The 18,972-nt window shown below is 41.0% G+C and overlaps 1 protein-coding gene across 5 annotated transcripts in view; it reads left to right on the top strand.

Annotated features, from left to right (window-relative positions):
• Zranb3 (zinc finger RANBP2-type containing 3) overlaps positions 1-18,972 on the top strand; it is a 144,825-nt gene that overhangs the window by 6,057 nt on the left and 119,796 nt on the right. For 3 of the 5 annotated variants that reach the window (XM_052200483.1, XM_052200484.1, XM_052200486.1), the window contains exon 2: positions 4,354-4,521. In XM_052200483.1, the coding sequence (XP_052056443.1) occupies positions 4,361-4,521 (161 nt within the window). In that variant the 5' untranslated portion in view covers positions 4,354-4,360. Of the gene's footprint in view, positions 1-4,353; positions 4,522-18,972 lie in introns of those variants that run through there. The other 2 variants (XM_052200485.1, XM_052200490.1) reach the window with 2 other exon arrangements.

Genomic DNA, 18,972 nt, shown 5'->3' with positions numbered 1-18,972 from the left:
AGTTCCCTGATCTCTACTCAGATGCTGTAGTACTTTCAAAGACTTGTAGAACCCCTCACAGGATAAATAAATGTAAAAAAACAACCACAAAGGGCTGGAGAGATGGCTGAGCAGTTAAGAGCACTGACTGCGCTTCCAGAGGTTCAAATCCCAGCAACCACATGGTGGCTCACAACCATCTGTAGTGGGATCCGATGCCCTCTTCTGGTGTGTCTGAAGACAGCAACAGCCATAGTGTACTCACATATATAAAATAAATCTTTGAAAAAAGCAAAACAAAAATTTGTGCTTTGTAAGTTGTTTTGAGAATTACAGAAGATTTTGTCTTAGCATAGTGCCTCTATTGATGAAATTATAAGTGGGCATTGGGCCGGGTGGTGGTGGCACATGCCTGTAATCCCAACACTCTGGGAGGCAGAGGCAGGCGGATTTCTGAGTTTGAGGCCTGCCTAGTCTACAGAGTGAGTTCCAGGACAGCCATGGCTATACTGAGAAACCCTGTCTGGAAAAAACCAAATCCAAAAAAACAAAAAACAAAAAACAAAAAAAACCCCCAAAAAAACAGGTGGGAGTTGGTGTGATATTATTAGTGGTATATTGGTGAGCATAGCTCCTGTTGTTTCAAACCTGGTACCAAAGGCCAAGGTACCTACTTAACATACCAGGCTTTCCCAGCATCCCCCAGTCCCTGCCTGTTACAGGTCATGGCTGACATACCCCTGCCTCTGCCCCGAACTCTTCAGCCTTGGGGGCTGGGCTTCTCTTTCTAGGGTTTGGCCTCCCAGCTGCTGCTCCTAGTTCCTCCTCTTCCCTCTCTCCCTCTCCTTCCCCTTCTCTTCATAGGGCTCAGGGCCATGACTACTCAGGACTCTCCAGATGCCCCTGCCTCTGGCTGTGCTCTCCCACTTATCTATTATAAACTTTCTCCTCCACCATACCTAGGAGCAGTCATGACCTTGCTTTTTCTTTTTCTTTCTTTTTTTCATTCAGCTGCCTTCCAATAAATGGGGGGCGGGGGGGAGGGCTATTTCATCATTATCCTGAAAACAGTTATCTATGGACTGAAAGGTGTTTTTGCTTTTAAAGTAATTGATGTTTGATATGGCAGCTTAGGAAGCTTTGTGATAAGCAGTCAGAAAATATTATGTAATTCTGTTGATTGTAATCAATATACTATTTTATAATATTAAATTTTGACACTAAAACATTCCAGTTTATTAAATTTAGGCTTTAGTTTACTTATGACTATAAGTATAGCTAGATTGGGGCTGGAGAATATCTTAGCTGTTAAGGGCACTGGCCTTAACACTTAATCACTCTGGGAAATGCACAAACTTCTATGTTACAGTTTGGACTTAGTGTGTACTTTGCGTGTTCTACAGTGACTTGTACATGCATAGCACTGTACTAGTCCCCTGATTCCTGCCTTGCTCCATCTCATAAACTCAAGTTGCACGCTAGGTCAACACTAGCACTGTGCATACTGTGGTCACAATTTATACCTTCTCATCCTGAGTTCCTGTTCTGCCCTCTGGACTTGAAAACGTATTGATTTTTATTGATTGATTGATTGATTGATTGATTGAGACAGGGTTTCTCTGTCCTCTGCCCTGGCTGTCCTAAAACTAGCTCTGTTGACAACAGTGGTCTCTATTGCAGAGATCTACCTGCCTCCGCCTCCCTGTGCTGGAATTAAAGGCTTGTGTCCCACCACACCCAGCCAGTCCTTTGGAATTTTAAAGAGACAATATTGAGTACTCATTGGCAGAGCCTCCTAGGTGTGTAACCTTAGTAAGCAAAACAGACAAAAATCTTTGAGTTGTTGGCTTCAAGGCCAACCTGGTTGACTTAGTCAGATCCTGTATTAAAATAAAAAGTAGACTAAAAAAATATGATACTCAGTGGCTGAGTGCCTGTTTAGCAGGCACAAGGAAGGCTCTAGGTTACCCTCATTACACAAAAAAGCAAAAGTTCCAATAAGCCTTAATGAAGCTTATGTCCATGTCAAGAAAAACAGAATAAACAGCAAAAATGTAAATTATGTAGTTCTTTGTAAGCTGATAGGTGTTATCAGGAAGGAAAAAAAAAAGTGAAGCAGGGTAGAGATCTGAGGAGTTAGAATTTTAAATAATGCAGATAAGTTACTTTTACTGATAAAATGACCTGGTGGAAGGTGTGAAGGACACAGGAAGGCAGTTATGCAGGTCTCTGGGGAGAAATGCTTTTCAGACAAAAGGGCTAATGCAATATCTTTGTACCTGAAAGTACAAGTTATTAGCACAAGAAAAGTGGGTAGGTGTTGGAGAGGTGAGGCCCTTGGGGTAGGGGGTGGGGATGGTCTAAGATGGAAAGCCAGCAGAGGGCCTGAGACCTCAGTAGAGGAAGAACTACAGAGGTGCACTGAGAAGGATGGGATCCAGAGGTCTTTCCAAAGCACCTTGCTGCCTGCTATGTTTAAGAAAGGATTAAGGAAAAGGCGGAATGGCCAATACCAGTTAAATTGTTCCAGGAATTCCGACTAGAGACAGTGGTGGCAAGTAGATTATAATTGGTGAGATTCTAGATACAGTTCGGATATAGAATCAGGGGCATTGCTGATAGGTGGATGTGCAGTTTGAGACAGCATGGAGGACGAGTACCAGGATGGTTGCAATGGATAAGGCCTCAAGTGAAACAAACATCTGCAAGAGTTAGAAGTCCACTTTGCCAGCTAGAGATGCCTTGTTAGGTATATAAATCTGAAGGTTAAAAGATATTTAAAACTATGAGAGAAAGCTACAGGAACTGAGCTCTACTTCATTCTGCCATTAAAAGTTGATGAGGACTAAAGTTTAGACTGAGAAGAGTTGTCCAGTGGCGGGATGAGAGCCATGAGGCCTCTGTTCTGGGATCCAGGCGGAAGGGCCAGTAAGATGTCTTTCCTGGGGCCTCCTTTGCTTCCCAAGCCAGGGCTCGTGTACATGTGGTACTTCTTCCAAGGACACTTTTTGCTTTGGTTACTAAGTCAATCATTCAGGCTTCAATTTTAGTATATGTGCATATTACTTAATATATGCACATATATTAAAATTATATAAAGGGCATATATCCTTTTAAATGTGTGTATATATATTATACACATATATGTGTGCGTGTGTATGTGTGCGTGTCAGATCTACAAGTCTTTGTTCTATCCCACCTAATATAAATTCCCTGTAGAAGATTTTCAGAAGAGCATCTGTGTTTACTATTATATAGCCAGAGTCTACTATATGTATGCATACACTGAGATTCATATTTCTGAATGCATAACACTAAGGAAATCAAGAGGTTGGGGTGTTAAGCATTTTTAACTGTGGTTCTCTTTAGGGAAAATATTCTGACTGTTAAAAACAGGTATTTTTACTGTGATTTAGCCACAAAGCAAAATGTACCACCCTGACATGTTTCCTATGATGAAAAGGGAGAAAAGCCCCACCCACACTTTGGTCTCCCTTCTGCCTTGTTTTGGCTGTATGGTCTGGGCGTTTTACCTTTCAGGATTTTATCATAATGACTTTCAGGATTCTCTTGTATATCATTTCCCCCTCACCTACCTTTTGAGACAAGTTTACACCATGTAGCCCTAGTTGGCCTGGAACTCAATGTGTGGACTAGGCTGGTCTTCTTGTAGAGATCCTGCCTGCCTCTGCCTCCCGAGTGGGCACCACCATGCCCAGTGCAAGTCTTACTTTTTAAGAGAACTACTTAAAAGTGAATTCTACTAAATCTTTCACCAAATTTTTCTAGACAGTAGCTATTGTTCTGATTGCTTTATTTCATGTGTTGGTGCATACATAAAGTTCAGAAGAGAACTTTGTTTTTTGGCCTGGCCTGGGGATCAGACTCAGGTGAGCACTGTCGCCCACTGAGACATCCATACAAAGAATTTTTATAGCACCTAAAACATACGTTCTTTTTTTTTTCTGAGAAGGAACTGTAGAGCACTTTTTGGGTTAGGATTTCCAATCCTGGATTTAGTCCACACACCATAACCAATGAAAAAAAAGTTTCAAAAGGCTTAAATGTTGTTAGCTTTGTAAAAATCCAGTTGATATATGATTTTCTTGCAGTGATGTATTTATTTGTTTGAAATGGGTATGGCTATATTATGTTTCAAAATGAAATGGAGGAGTTGTTCTTTGGCAATAAATTACGTCGTTACTTTGGGCTCAGTGCCTTTGGGTTTCTTAGCAGCCTGCTCTGGGAACATGATTTAACTCGTCTAGGGAGATTTGCATACATGCACGGGTATAAAGAATGTTAAGTGTCACGCATGTGGGGTTCTGCGATGTCTCTCTCACCCATTTGTTTACTGTCGTTCCTGGTTTTCAGGCTCACCATGCTGACAGCAGGTAACAAGAAGAAGGCCTCCACACCTCAGATTTCTGGTTTAACAAGCGAATCACATACACAGCTGGATTTTTTACCAGACAAGCTCAGAACAAAACTTCTTCCGTTCCAAAAAGATGGCATCGTTTTTGCCCTCAGAAGAGATGGCAGGTATAATGCTTTGATTAAGGCATGCTAAAAATTACTGAATTAAAAATTACTGTGTTTAAAAAAAAAAAAAAAAGCCAAGCTCTGCTAAATCCAGTCTTTTCATTTATCTCAGACTTTCTGTATTCAAATCGATTGTGATGGAGCAGATGTTATCCATAAGCAGTTACTGACTTATACTTCAGGTGGAAATGCAGTGGACAGCGCTGTTCTTTAGTGGCGTTTTATTTATGCATGCCCTTGTGTACGTATGTGCCAGAGTGTACTTGTTGAGGTCGTCTTGCCAGAATAAGCTCCCTCTTTCCGCCTTGTGAGTTCTGGGGATCAGACCTAGGTCTTCTGGTATCATCTTTACTGTGTTTGGAGGCAGGGTCTCTCTACATAGTCCTTCCTGTCCTGGAACTCACTATGCAGACTAAGTTGGCCTCAAAGACTCACAGTTCCCCCAAGCTCTGCGTCCTGAGTGCTGAGACTAAAGACGGTCTTCCATGTCAGGCTCCAGGTTTCTCAGTCTTAGAGTGACTGAGGCCTCACAAGATTTCATGCTGATACTTTTCTTGAATATACACTCTACATGACACACACATCCTGGTTGCATTTTATTCCTCCTTTTTTCCAGTTCAGGGTGGCAGCCATCTGATAGTGATCCTACCTGCACACTTTACTGCATACTTCACTGTATTGGTTAACCCTTACCATGCCACCATGACAGAAGACCTGACAAAAGCAAAGGGAAAGCCCAGTTTGCTTCTCAGTGTGGAAGACGCTGTGCACATGCCCCACCCACCTCAGCAAGCGTCACCTCCTCCCAGTGCCATAGCATTCACTCGGGCCAGCCATTCAGACATTTGAGCCTGTGGGACCGTGTCATCTTTGAACTATTAAAATTCATGTGATACTCTCTTTCAGATCAGGCCCTTATGTGGTTTTCTTTATTTTTATGGATAGTGTTCTCTTGATCCCATAGTTTCATGTATTGTGTTTTCTCTACCAGTTTTATGGAAAACTTTAAACATAAAACAACATTGAGCAAAGGTTGGGTGGCACCCTGGAGTCCTTTCACCAGTCTCTGATAGTTTCGTTTGTCTGTCCGTCCCTCGGTCCTTTCTTCACTTCAACCCATCTTACTTATTTTGAAACCACCACACAGTAAGTCGCTGCCTCACACCTAAGCTAAGTGTACAGACTGTTAACTATTGCTCATAGTTGCTTAACTTTTTTTTTCAGAGCTAGGGTTTCTCTCTTAGCATTCACTCTACTGGAACTAGCTCCATAGAGCAGGCTGGCCTCTAACTCAGAGATGCACCTGTCTTTGCCTCTCCGAGTGCTGGGGTTAAAGGCCTGTGCTCCCACCACCAAGCTTGTTTAACTTCTTTTGCATTCGTTCATTCTGTGTGTCCTTGTACCGCCTATGTACTCGTGGAGATCAGAGGACAACTTGTGGGAGCTGATGCTCTCTTTCCGGCTTGTTGGTCCCAGTGATAGAACATAGGCTGTCAGGCTTGGTGGCTGGTACCTTTATTTGCTGAGCTGCCTCACCAGCCCAATCTGGCTTTTTGTTTATTTGTGTTTTAATTGTTGTCATTGTTTTATTTTATTATGAGGTGGGGTCTTACTGTGTGAACCTGGCTAGCGTTGAATTCACAGAGCTCTGCCTGCCTTTGCCCCTCTGTCTCTCCTGAGATTAAAGGCATGTGCCAAGCATGCCAAGCCCAGTTGTGAAGGTCCTGTTCTAGGACTTCATCGTAATGGAATGACACAGTATGTGCCATTTGTGGAGACTTCTTCCATTCCTTATACTCTCACTGAGATTCCATTGTAATCTTCTTTACATAGTACTAGCTCATGTTGTGCGCATTTGTACTTATGGGCTCTTTCCACCTGATCCCTAGATTCTCTCCATTTTTGCTTGCTAGACATCTCCTTTGGAGATTTGCTTTGTTTTAAGGGTTGAACTGCTCTGTATTTACAATGTCTGTGTTCCAGGTCCTGAAGGTTTCAGTCACCAATGCCATCAGATACTGGCACACAGTGGCCTTTAGCCTCTCTAGCTAGCTTGTCATTATTTCTTAGTGCCTCTCCACGAGAGAGCCTATGCTTCGGAGCCCACGGAGTGCTTCCGTCCGAGCCACTCACTTTTTGTGTCTTGAGTGTGCATCCTTAACACTTTGTCCTTCAGCTTTCCCAACTGGAAAATGCGTGGTTTATTGCCCATCACTGCATCTGTAAAGAATGAGTCTCCTGTAGTGCTCAGCCAGTGCCTACTCCCTCTTAAGTAACTAGTCTTAGTAATGTCCTGATACTTGTACTTAACCTGGTAACCATTCCCAGCAAAATATGAGTCTGTGCAATAAAATGGGAAAATAAGAAGTGAACTGTTCACAAAGCTAAATGTATTCATTTTGACGGTGTGGTGGTGAGTACTTGTAGTTTCAGGGCTTAGGAGACCTGTAAGTCAGGAGTGCATAGGAAGACCCTGTCAAAAACAAAAATAAACAAAGATAGCAGTAGCTAAATATTTTAAGTATTATTTACCAAATGAATAATGAACAGTGTTGTATTGGTTTTCCATTAACTTTTTGCTTATTGGATTGTGAAATAATTTTTTAAATGAGTAAGAAAATAGAATCTCTTCAATAGCAACATGAGAGAGCTTGGGTGAAGACCTGTGCTGTTGATGGTTCAGTTTCCACATTTCTTCACTGTAAAAACAGGTGTGTTTAGAGGAGCTGGAGTGGACAGGCCAAGGTGTTATGAGTATAAATATAGTGAGTGTGCTAACTGGTGAGTGCTGGATTCTGGTGAATGTATTTATGATTTTTCTATGCATTTAAAAAATTTAAATTAATAATACAAATCACTCTAATTTTTGTTTGCGGTATATCTTCTGATTTGAAGTTTTTAACTCTGGAATCCTTCGTTCTTGGTGTACTTCATCCCTGAATATGTAATGGTTTCTTTGGTATTTATCCCACTTTGAATCTTTGAACGTGGAAAAACTGTGATTAGTGTTAATAGTGCTGACTCCAGGAACCTCTCAGACAGTACCCCTTCATTTCTCTCCTATCCTCTTGTTCCATAATTCCAGCATTCCTTTCTTTATCTTTTGACTGTATCCTGTTTCTGTTAATGTATCTTATTCTGTCTGTGTGCCTGTAATGGCTTTTTTTTTTCTTCTTCTTCTTCTGCTTCTTCTTCTTCTTCTTCTTCTTCTTCTTCTTCTTCTTCTTCTTCTTCTTCTTCTTCTTCTTCTTCTTCTTCTTCTTCTTTTTTTCTTTTTCTTTTGGAGACAGGGCTTCTCCAGGTAGCCTTCACTTTCCTGGAGCTCTCTATGTATATAGATCAGGGTGGCCTCAAACTTACAGAACTTCGCCTGTCCCCTCCTGGGTGCTGGGATTGCAGGCATGTGCTACCATGCCTAGCTGGATAATGGCAATGTTTACTTTTCTCTCACAGTTCTAATCTGCTATCCAATTCAAACAAACCTACTCAACTTTCGAAAAGTAGTTTTTCTTATTGATCTATACCATACATATAGAAAGGTATACAGATCATATTAAGTGAAGCTTGAGGACTTCTCAGGGTAGCCATCTCTCACGAACCATGCAAGGTGGCACGCTTGTGTAATCCGGATCCCATGCAACTCAAGTACAAGGATCGTGGAGTCCAGACCCACTTGGGATGTATACTGAGACCATCTTTAAATAAAAGTAAGAACCTGGTGTCTGCTTGCCTCCTAATCCCTGCTTCCCTCCCCTTCAAAGGAACACTGTCCTGACGTCTAACACCATAGACGTCTATTTTCCCATTCAACTATAGTCAGTTGTATCCAGCTTTTTTAAATTAAAAAAGAAATGTTAAGTTTTACTGATTTCATTTTATTTGTGTACATGAGTGTTTTACCTACACGTATACCACTTGCATGCCAGATACCCTCGGGGACCAAAAGAGGGTTTCAGATCCCGGAGAACTAGACTTACTTACGGCTATGAGCTCCCAAACCTGGTTCCTCTGCAGGAACTAGTGCTCTCAGCCACTGAGCTATTGCTCTAAGGCCAATGGGTCCAGCTTTTTGATATGTTGATATCTTATTGTTATCACAAAAGGTTACACTGGAGAAGTATGTATTTAGGTAACCATAGCAACTGCAAAAAGTGCCCTCCCTCCCAAATTGCCTTATCTTTTAAGTAAGTTTTTGGTTTTATATTGATCTGCATTTATAGTTATCCTAGAGTGTATATAGCTGTAGTTTGGACACACATTCTTTTACATGTAAGATGACTCTATTTAACACCATTGTAAGAATAATCTGCAGTCTTGCATGTGGCTGTAATTTATAAATCCTCATCATATTAAATTCCATTGTGTAACTGCAATGAAACATGTTCACTGTACTGTTAAGTTTTACTGATTTCATTTTATTTATGTGCATGAGTGTTTTAACCAAATGAGTGATGGTCATTTGGTTATTTCTGGGTTTCAAGGTCTTACCAGTAGTAATTCTGACACAAACATAAATAGAGTTTTCTTATGTTCACCTCACAAAAAGAGTTAGTGGATCATAAGAGATACATATATTCTTCTTTAGTAGATACTATTTATGTGGCTTGGGAGGGTATCATAAAAAATGTACCACTACTAAAGCAGTTAATGAAAATGTGAGAGGTTAAAAAACCCTTAACCCTCTCACTTCTAGAGGTTAGTAGTCTAAAATCAGGTTTTAGCCAAGTTGATGTTTTCTGAGGGCTGTAAAGAAAGGATCTATTTCAGGCCTGTCTTAACCTTTTCCCTATTTTTTAAACTTTTTTGTTTGTTTGTTTTTATTTTTTGTCTGTGGGTGTGCTCACTGTGGCACATACATGCAGGTCAAAAAACAGCTTATGGGAATCGGTTCTCTTCCTCTTTAACACATAGGCCCTAGGGATCAAACAGGTATTAAAATTTTTCTCACTGTAGCTTCCCACTCTACCATCCTAATGATGCTTCCTGATTGACATAAATTCTTACTTTTGTAAAATTGCATTTATTTATTTTATTGTCTATCAGTGTGTATATGTGGAGGTCAGAGGACACCTTCTGAGAATCTTTTCTCTCCTTTCACCATGTGGAAGGAACCTGGACATCAAACTCAGGTCAGGCTTGGCCGAAGCTGCTTTTACCCACTTATCTGTCTCTTATCTCACTTTCCCCTCTCCCTTTTCTAAATCTTATTTTATTTTCATATTTTACTCTTTCTCACTGTGCATGTGTGCACGTGCGTGCATGTGTGTGTGTGTGCCATTGGTCATGTGTAGAGATCAGAGGACAGTGTCCAGCAGTGTTTCTCTTCTTCTGCCATATGGATTCTAAGGATCAAACTCTGGTTTGTGACAGACACCTTTACCCACAGAGCCATCTCTCTAAATCCAATTCTGCATATTAGTGCCATATTGTCATTTTTGTCAGTTTTTATGGTTGGCTTTTTTTTTTTAACACATCTTTTTAGAAATCTGTTCCTGCTGTCCACTAATGATGAGGATTGCCTGTGGGCTGCCCATCTTAGCTCTAAAATCATTTTATTAGTGAGAATAAGAACATACGTAAGGAAACCCAAATTGTACAGAAACAGTATAGCACTTGCTCTTTGGAGAGCCAGAGAATGGCTAGCACAGTCCGCTGTGGCTCCAGAGACCAGAGAACTAGGTAACTCATGGTAGCAGTCCTGGGCAACAGGGAGCCCTGTCCAAAGCGAGACACGGTGGGCCACCTTCAGTGCAAAGGCAAGCCTTTGCTTGTCATTTCTTCTAAAATATTGATTTTATTTTTCACATCAATTAGATTTGTAGTTCACTTAGAATAATTTTATTCCTGGTAAAGGTCACAATTATTTTTCAGCTGACTTTTATATATGCAAGCACAGTTAATCTTTCTACATTTAATGAAAAGACTGACTTTGCCCTCTTGCTTGTACTGACATCACGGTCGTATGTCAGGCTCCCCTTTCTGGATAAGTGCTGTCTAAGGGAATGTTCTGCCAGGATGGAGACGCTCTGGATATAGATAACTTCAGTCAGTACCCAGTCTAGCAATCTGCGGTCATTGAGTTCTACAAATGTAGCTAATGCAAGGAAAGGCTTTTTCCCTAGCTTGAATTATTTTAAACTTATATCTGAAGAGTCATATGTTTCATTTGGCTATGATGTGTTATAATGCAGTTATACATTTATTCTATGTATAGTCTTTTATCATAGAAATCTTTGTTTAGTCACTTATATTTTATTTGTGTGTATGTGCCTGTGTCCACAGCTTGTGTGTGCCTCTGTGTGTGTGTGTGTGTGTGTGCCTGTGGTGTCCACAGCTTTTGTGTGCCCATGTTTACCTGGAGTTAGAGGAAGGCATTGGAGATCCTGCTTTATCACTGTTTCTTAGTCCTTTGAGACACTGTCTCTCATTGAACATGGATCTAGACTGGGAGCTAGTAAGCCCCAGCAGTCCTGTCTGTGTCCCCAGCAGCTCTGAGTTTGCAAACACACAGCCATTCTAGCTTCGTATAGAGCTTCAGCACATTTGAGCTCAGGTCCTCGTGCTTGTACGGCAAGTGCTCTTATCCACTGAGCCAGCTCTCCAGCCCACCAATTTTAATTTTAATTATTTATTTTATGTTTGTTTATGTCTATGTGTGTGTATAACATGCGTGTGTAAGGAGGCCAGAAGAGCATTTCAGATTTCCTAGAGCTGGAGTTAAAAGCAGTTCTTAGCCACCAAACCTAGATAGAGGGAACCGAATTCAGGTCCTCTGCAAAATGGTAGAACGTATGCTGAAGTATCTCTCCAAACTTCCTGTTTATCTTAATTAATTTATTTTAATTATTACTGAAGGAGGCGCATGTGCCGTTGCAGAGTTTGGAGGACAGAGGACAGCTTTGTGGTGCTGGTTCTGTTCTTCCACTTTTACCCATGGGTTTCAGGCACTGAACTCAGGTCACCAAGTTTGTATAGCTGAACTGGTCACCTAGCCTAGCTTCCAGTAGATGCCTTTCCTCTCCCAGACAATCTTCCTTCTACCTTCTGTATAGATTCTACATGTGAAAGAAATCACATGACCTTTATCCTTCTCAGTTTTTCTTACTTTGTTTAGCATGGTAATCCCCAGTTCCACCCATTTTCCTGCACATGATGTATTTTTGGCCCTTGTGCTTTGGTAAAGCTGAATTATGCTTGTGGACCATTTGCACTGACTTTGTAACTCGGCTGTTGTGAAGAGGGTTTCAGTAGACCTGAATGTGCATGCATCTTTACTGTCGTCTGTCTTTGACCGTTGCAGCTCTGTGCCCAGATGTGGTAGACCTGGCTCTTATGGGGTTTACATCTTTAGTTCTGTAGAGTTTTATTGCAGTAACTGATTTTGACAGAGGGCCACGCCCTGTCTCCCTAGCTGTCCTGAAGCTTGCCCTGTAGCCAAGGCTGAACTCACACTGATGACCCTCCTGCTCTGCCTTCTGTGATAGGATTACAGATACGCACCAGGAGACCTGACTGTACTTTTAGTGCCTGGAGGAGCCTCCAGAGTCATTTCCACAGAGTCTGCACTAATTCTATTCCTACTAACTTTGTATGGTCACCTGTACCCTGTACAGCAGCTTTTGCATACATGTGATAGATACTCTGTCTGTCTGGTGATTTTTTTTTTTTCTCTCTGGCTTTGTGGTTCCATCTTTCACTCACAGTCCCACAAAGGAAACTTTAAGTCCACCATCTTTTCCCACAAGCCCATAATTTTTGTATGCAATGAGTAGGTCTTCGATATTAATCACCATTGTTATTATTAGGAAATTAAGATAATTGTTATAAATTGATTGTTCTAATTATTTTTTTTCTTTTTTTTTATTCGATATATTTTTTATTTACATTTCAAATGATTTCCCCTTTTCTAGCCCCCCACTCCCTGAAAGTCCCATAAGCCCCCTTCTTTCCCCCTGTCCTCCCACCCACCCCTTCCCACTTCCCCGTTCTGGTTTTGCTGAATACTGCTTCACTGAGTCTTTCCAGAACAAGGGGCCACTCTTCCTTTCTTCTTGTACCTCATTTGATGTGTAGATTATGTTTTGGGTATTCCGGGTTTCTAGGTTAATATCCACTTATTAGTGAGTGCATACCATGATTGATCTTTTGAGTCTGGGTTACCTCACTTAGTATGATGTTCTTTAGCTCCATCCATTTGCCTAAGAATTTCATGAATTCATTGTTTCTAATAGCTGAATAGTACTCCATTGTGTAGATATACCACATTTTTTGCATCCACTCTTCTGTTGAGGGATACCTGGGTTCTTTCCAGCATCTGGCAATTATAAATAGGGCTGCTATGAACATAGTAGAGCATGTATCCTTATTACATGGTGGGGAATCCTCTGGGTATATGCCCAGGAGTGGTATAGCAGGATCTTCTGGAAGTGAGGTGCCCAGTTTTCGGAGGAACCGCCAGACTGATTTCCAGAGTGGTTGTACCAATTTGCAACCCCACCAGCAGTGGAGGAGTGTTCCTCTTTCTCCATACCCTCTCCAACACCTGCTGTCAAAGGGATACAAATTGGAAAGGAAGAAGTCAAACTATCATTATTTGCAGATGACATGATAGTCTACCTCAGTGACCCAGAAAACTCCACTAGAGAACTCCTACAGCTGATAAACAACTTCAGCAAAGTGGCAGGTTATAAAATCAGCTCAAGCAGATCAGTGGCCTTCCTATACTCAAAGGATAATTATTTTTTATGTTCTCACTATTCAGAAGTTTTATGTGGTATACTTTTCTTTGTTTTTCTTCTTCTTGACTTATGTATGGTACTGTGCATTCACTTTACATTTTTTTATACTTGTTACCTGTAGCAGTATCTCTTTAAAGAATCACATTCATATATTTATTGGGTCTGTGTGTATGTGCACACGTGCCACAATGTGCCACTTGCCACGCCAGAGGACAACTTTTGTGACTTTGGTTTTCTCCTCCCACCATGTGGCGTCTTGGGGATCAAACTGAGGGCATCAGGCTTGGCAGCCTGACTTTACTCTGCCGCCTGGCCGGCTCCCAGTGTTGTCTTCATTCCCATCCTTACCTCACCTCATCCCTCTGTTTACATCTGTGTTGGCCCTTTCTTCAGTTGCTTTATATCTGCTACCCCTTCTATTTCTGTATTTTGCTTTTTATGTGTGTGTGTGTGTAGATGTGCTTCTGTGTTTATCTGTTAGTGTGCACTTCACATACACACTACAGCGTGTGCTTGCCTTCACTCTAGTTTACTACCTTTTGCCACTATTTGTCCAAGGTGGGGAGCGGGGGGGAGCTATTGATGTTTGTGAAACCAGAGCCACTCACTCTTTGTTGCTCACACTTGGGAAGGCTGCATTATTAAGTAGTCCTTACCCAGAACAGTTACCTGATATCACGCCATGTTTTGGGAAGCACGGATAAACAGAAATGTTTGCGGATTGGCTGGGTTTCTGTGTCCAGCTCAGGGATTAGCTGACTAATGTCAAAGAACAGCCAGTCCTTTCCTTTCCTGCAATTAGAGAACAGGAGTTGTGAACGTTGTTCTTAGTTTCAGCAGTATATTTTTAAATTAGCAAATCCAGTTCAAGTCTATGGCATCTTGTGCTGTGTTTTAGTTTTGCCCTTATTTCTGTATTTATGTACTTGAAGGCTATTTTACTTTCCAGTGTTCTAGTTTCCTTTCTGTTACTGTGATAAAACAGTTTGGCTAAAAGTAACCTACAGGAGGAAAATGTTTATTTGAATGACCCTTCCAGATCTTTGAATGACACTTCAGACTTCATTGAAAGAAGTCAGAGCAGAAACTTGAGGCAGAAACCATGAAAGGATTCTGCTTGCCAGCTGCCTCAGAGGCTCATACTTTTCCAGTCAGCTGAGGACCGCTGGCTGCCCAGGGAATGGTGCTGCCCACAGTGAGCGGGGCTCTCTCCTACCTGATTAATAATCATGACACACACATATGATTTAATTCAATGAAATGCACAGTGTTTTCGTGTGTGTGTGTGTGTGTGTGTGTGTGTGTGTGTGTGTGTGTGTGTGTACTTTTTAAGGCTCTGATAAATTTTGTAACCATAAAATATGTCCATCAATCACATTACACCTGCTCCTAATCAACCTGTCTCCTAAATTTGCCAATACTGCTTCGACTTCTTTCATCACAGTGCTTTTCTTTTTTTACTTCATTTTTGTTTAGTGTATGTAGTGTTTTGAACAAGATTAGCCTTCATAAGCTAATATTTTTGAAGGCTTAGTTCTTAGTTGGTGACTGTTTAGGAAGCACTGAGGGGGTATGGCCTTGTTGGAGGCAAGGTGTCAGCCAGGGGACGGGGTAGTGTAGAGGTTAAAGTTCAAAAGTCCATGGCAGGCCCAGCTTCCCTCTGTCTCTGTCTGTCTATTTCTATTCTAAGTGTGTGTGTTTGTGCACACACACTCTGATGGAAGCTATTGCCCCAATGCCATGCCTCCTTGCCTCAAGCTTCCCACCATGATGATCATGAAGTAACCCTCTGATGTAAGAAGCCCCTAATTAAATGCTTTTGTTTTCAGTCTCGTCACGCTGTCTCTTCACAGCCGAAGACAAGTAATACAGCCCACTAGCTTTCCCTTCATAATGGTCCATGTTTCTTTGTCACTTCCATCTTTGCAGCCTTGGTAAGCCTTATGCTGTGAGTGTCTCTTTTTCTTGATCTGCTGTTGCCTCACATTTTCTTTCTTTCTTTTTTTTTTTTTTCCTGTAAATGTGTTTAGAGCAGTGTCTTCTGTAGTTCAGATTAGTCCTAAATATGCTAAGTAGTCGGGGATAACCTTTTTTTTTGTTAACTGATATTTATTTGTTTGTTTGTTTATTTATTTATTTATTTAATGTATATGGGTACACTGTTGCTGTCTTAGACACATCAGAAAAGGGCATCAGATGCCCATTGCAGATGGTTGTGAACCACCATGTGGTTGCTGGTCCTAAACTCAGGACCTCTGGAAGATCAGTCAGTGCTCTTAACTGCTGAGCCATCTCTCCAGCCCTGTGGATGACCTTAAATGCTGATCCTAGTGTCTTGGCTTCCTAAATCCTGAGATTATAGGAAGTTATGATTCAACTGCCTGTAAGGCCTCTGTTTAAGTTGACCACACCCTTCATTTTCCATGAAAAAGAAACTGAGACACATTTTGTAATTGATATACTGGCTGTGGGCACATTTGGGAAACTAGAAAATTCCTTATGGAAAAAAATTGCTAATATACAGTTATCAAGTAGCAGATAGAAGGTTGCCACATTCAAAGCATGGAGTATGTCTTGGTTTCTTTTTCCTGGAAAATGATGGGTGTGGCCAGTGTAACAGAGGCCTTCCTGGCAGTTGCATCACAGCTTGCTATAATCTTAGGATTTGGGAAGTCAAGGCAGTAGGACTAGAGTTTAAGATCATCCATAATACATAATAACATATAAATAATATATATTCAAATATATAACTGATTGAAAAACTAATGCTGAGTCCTGCCTAGTTACTGGCTAAGATTCTGACTTCCTGTTGCTCTGTTCTGCACTAATACCTTCAACCCATTTTCTGCTCCCAGGTACTTACTCGGTAAGATTCAGACCCTATTGAATGTACTAACATGACCCCACCCGCCCTTTCCTATTAGGAGGTTATGCTCCTGCTCCAGGCAGTCTGCCTTGGACCATGCACTGTTGCTAGCTCTCTCCAGTCTCCATTTGGCTCTGCCTTTGTAGCTGCACTGGAACAGGTCCTGGGAGGCTGGACTGGACTTCATTTCAGTTGTGTGTTCCTCTGTGACCTAGCCACTGACATTTCATTTATCGATTTTGCCAGTAGTCTCTGCGCTCCTGTACCTTTGCTTTATCTCTCTTTGGCTATAGAGGCAAGTGCTCCTTTATGTATAAATTCATGACAGTTTTTTTAAAACCAAGTCTCACTGGGCTGAAGTGGTCCATTACCTTTAATACCAGCACTTGGGAGGCCGAGGCAGGTGAACTCTCTGTGAGTTCAAGGCTAGCCAGGTCTGGTCTCCACAGTAAGTTCTAGGGCAACCAGGACGACACAGTGAGGCTGGTTAGGAGTTCTTGCTATTCTTCCAGAGGTCCTGGGTTTGGGTCCCAGTGCCCACAGCAATCACAGCTGCCTCTGATCCTGCTATAGGGGACCATCCACGGGCACCTGTACTTACATGCACATGGACACACATGGGTACACACACATATATAGAATCAAATATAAAATCTTAAAACAGTAAAGTTATATTTTGTTACGGTTTACATACTTTCCAAATATCTTTTCCTAAATTAATTATTATAGCATTAAAATACACTGGAGTGCTTCTTTGAAGCCAAAGAGCTTTCCTACTGACATGATAATAATTTGGTTGTTTATACATTTTGAAAAATATTAAAATGTTCCAACTTACCATATTCTTTAAATAACACTGGGTAAAATGTTATCTCTGAAGTGTTGGCTTGTGAGTAGGAGGGAAATTATACATTACTGTGTTATATAAAACTGACTCATGAGTGGGTGAAAGATCCTGAGAATACCAGGACACCCACACTAGAAAAAGCCAGTATGCGCTGTTCCTCTCTTTATACCATGTTCCAGCAGTCTGCTTAATGAAACACTATTCATTAAACAAAACTCAGTAATTTCTTCATTGCCTTGGTGAATATCTGTTTTTAAAAAGAAATGAAATAAATTTAAATCTTGAAACTTGTTCATAAGACAAAAGGCTTAATTTCATATTTGAAGTAATTTGCTATGCTTCTGGGTTTTTGGTTGTTGTTGTTTTTGTTTTTTGTTTTTTTTTACTTAAAATCAAAAGAGTACAGCAAACTAACATTGAAAGTATTTTAGGGTATCTTTAAAATAAAATATCAGTACAATTAAATAATGTTTTTAGAAAATCAGATCCCCAGTCTGATAAACAGATTAAGCTATTGTACTGACTATATCATATATTATTCATATCTCATATTCAGTCTTTTTGATAATTTAATTTTAATAAAGGCACACTTCTTCATGGTAGCATTAAATATTTCTCCTGTTGCCCAAAAATGTTGGATATCACAAAAGGCTTTATTTTTATGGAGAGGTTTATGGTGTTCATTTTTTGTATTTTTTTTCTTTGTTTTTTTTTTTGGTTTTTTTTGTTTTTTGGTTTGGTTTATTGTTTTTGGTTGGTTGACTTGGTTATAGGTTGTTGTTCTTCTCAAGCAACAGTAAAATGAAAGGTTATTACAGAAAGGAAACGCAGTGGGTTACATCAGAGGCAGAGCGACTGTAGGCGGAAGTATAGTTGGCCAAGTAGCAAAGATGTACATTTCTTTTTGTGGAGAAGAGTTTGAATATTCATACCCTTTCAGGAAAGATTTTTGAATATTGATGGCCTTCTTGGTAAGTAGGGGACTTTTATTGTTCATGCTTCCTTTACATAGGCCTCAAAACTGACATATTACAGGGCGTGCTTAATGAGGCAGTCAGATTCGTAGCCATCTTGGCAGTCACTGGTCTGAGCCAGTTTGCCCGTGGCCCATGGTTTTAGTACCCACTCACCCAAGAGTAGAGTTGCCCACCTGCTGCCTGGAGTGTGCAGCCTGGCTGTTGTGTTTGTTCTCACACTGTAGCTCCTGCTGCAGAGCCAGCTGCTAGGGTCCTACCCAGTATCCCCTCCAGGATTTCTTTCTTAATCTTAAAGGGTACAGGTCCACCTGTGGATCTGTTGAAAGCTTGTGTGGGACTGTTGACCCTACTGCTGGAGAAATACAGCTCCTTGGATGCCTGTTCCAAGGGTCCAGGGACAGGTCTTAGATTTTCACAGTTGTCACTACCTTGAGATGGAATTGTTTGCCTCCTAGAGAACACAGATTTCGCCAAAAGTATAAAAGATTAGTAACAATATTCTGCGCATTAGAAGTCTTAAGAGGCTTATAAACCAAGTTACTCTCTGTAGGAAAGCTTTTGCTTCCCTGTGATGAACCTGGTGTTTGGGTGTGGGCAGCAAAATATTATTGGTGATATTTGTTTTAAAGACATTAAATTATTTGTGTATATGGTTGTGTGTGCGAGAGAGCAGGGGATTGATTTTCTCAAATTAAGGTTGAAATACCTTGCTTACTTTCTGGGATGACTTCAAATTAGTGTATGATCCCTGGGTTTTTTGGGGCACAGAGAGGCTCATGGGAAGCAGAACTGAATGACAGAACCTTGTAGTCAAGAAGTTCATTGCCCGATAGTGGAGCATACACAGAATCTGTGCTGTAATATAATGGATGCCACAGTGAGAATGTATTGACAACACACAGGGCATCCTGACCATATCTAGAAGCCAGAGACACGTGTGCTCCGGAACTGATTCTCACAGCACTACTCCAAATTGGATATTTACAGTTGAATATGCATTTACTAGATGAATAAGGTGGAATA

Source organism: Apodemus sylvaticus, chromosome 12 (assembly GCF_947179515.1).
Source record: "Apodemus sylvaticus chromosome 12, mApoSyl1.1, whole genome shotgun sequence".
In the NCBI taxonomy this organism is placed as follows: Eukaryota; Metazoa; Chordata; class Mammalia; order Rodentia; family Muridae; genus Apodemus; species Apodemus sylvaticus.
The sequence above is the reverse complement of the archived record's forward strand: the minus strand, read 5'-3'. Positions and strand labels throughout refer to the sequence as shown.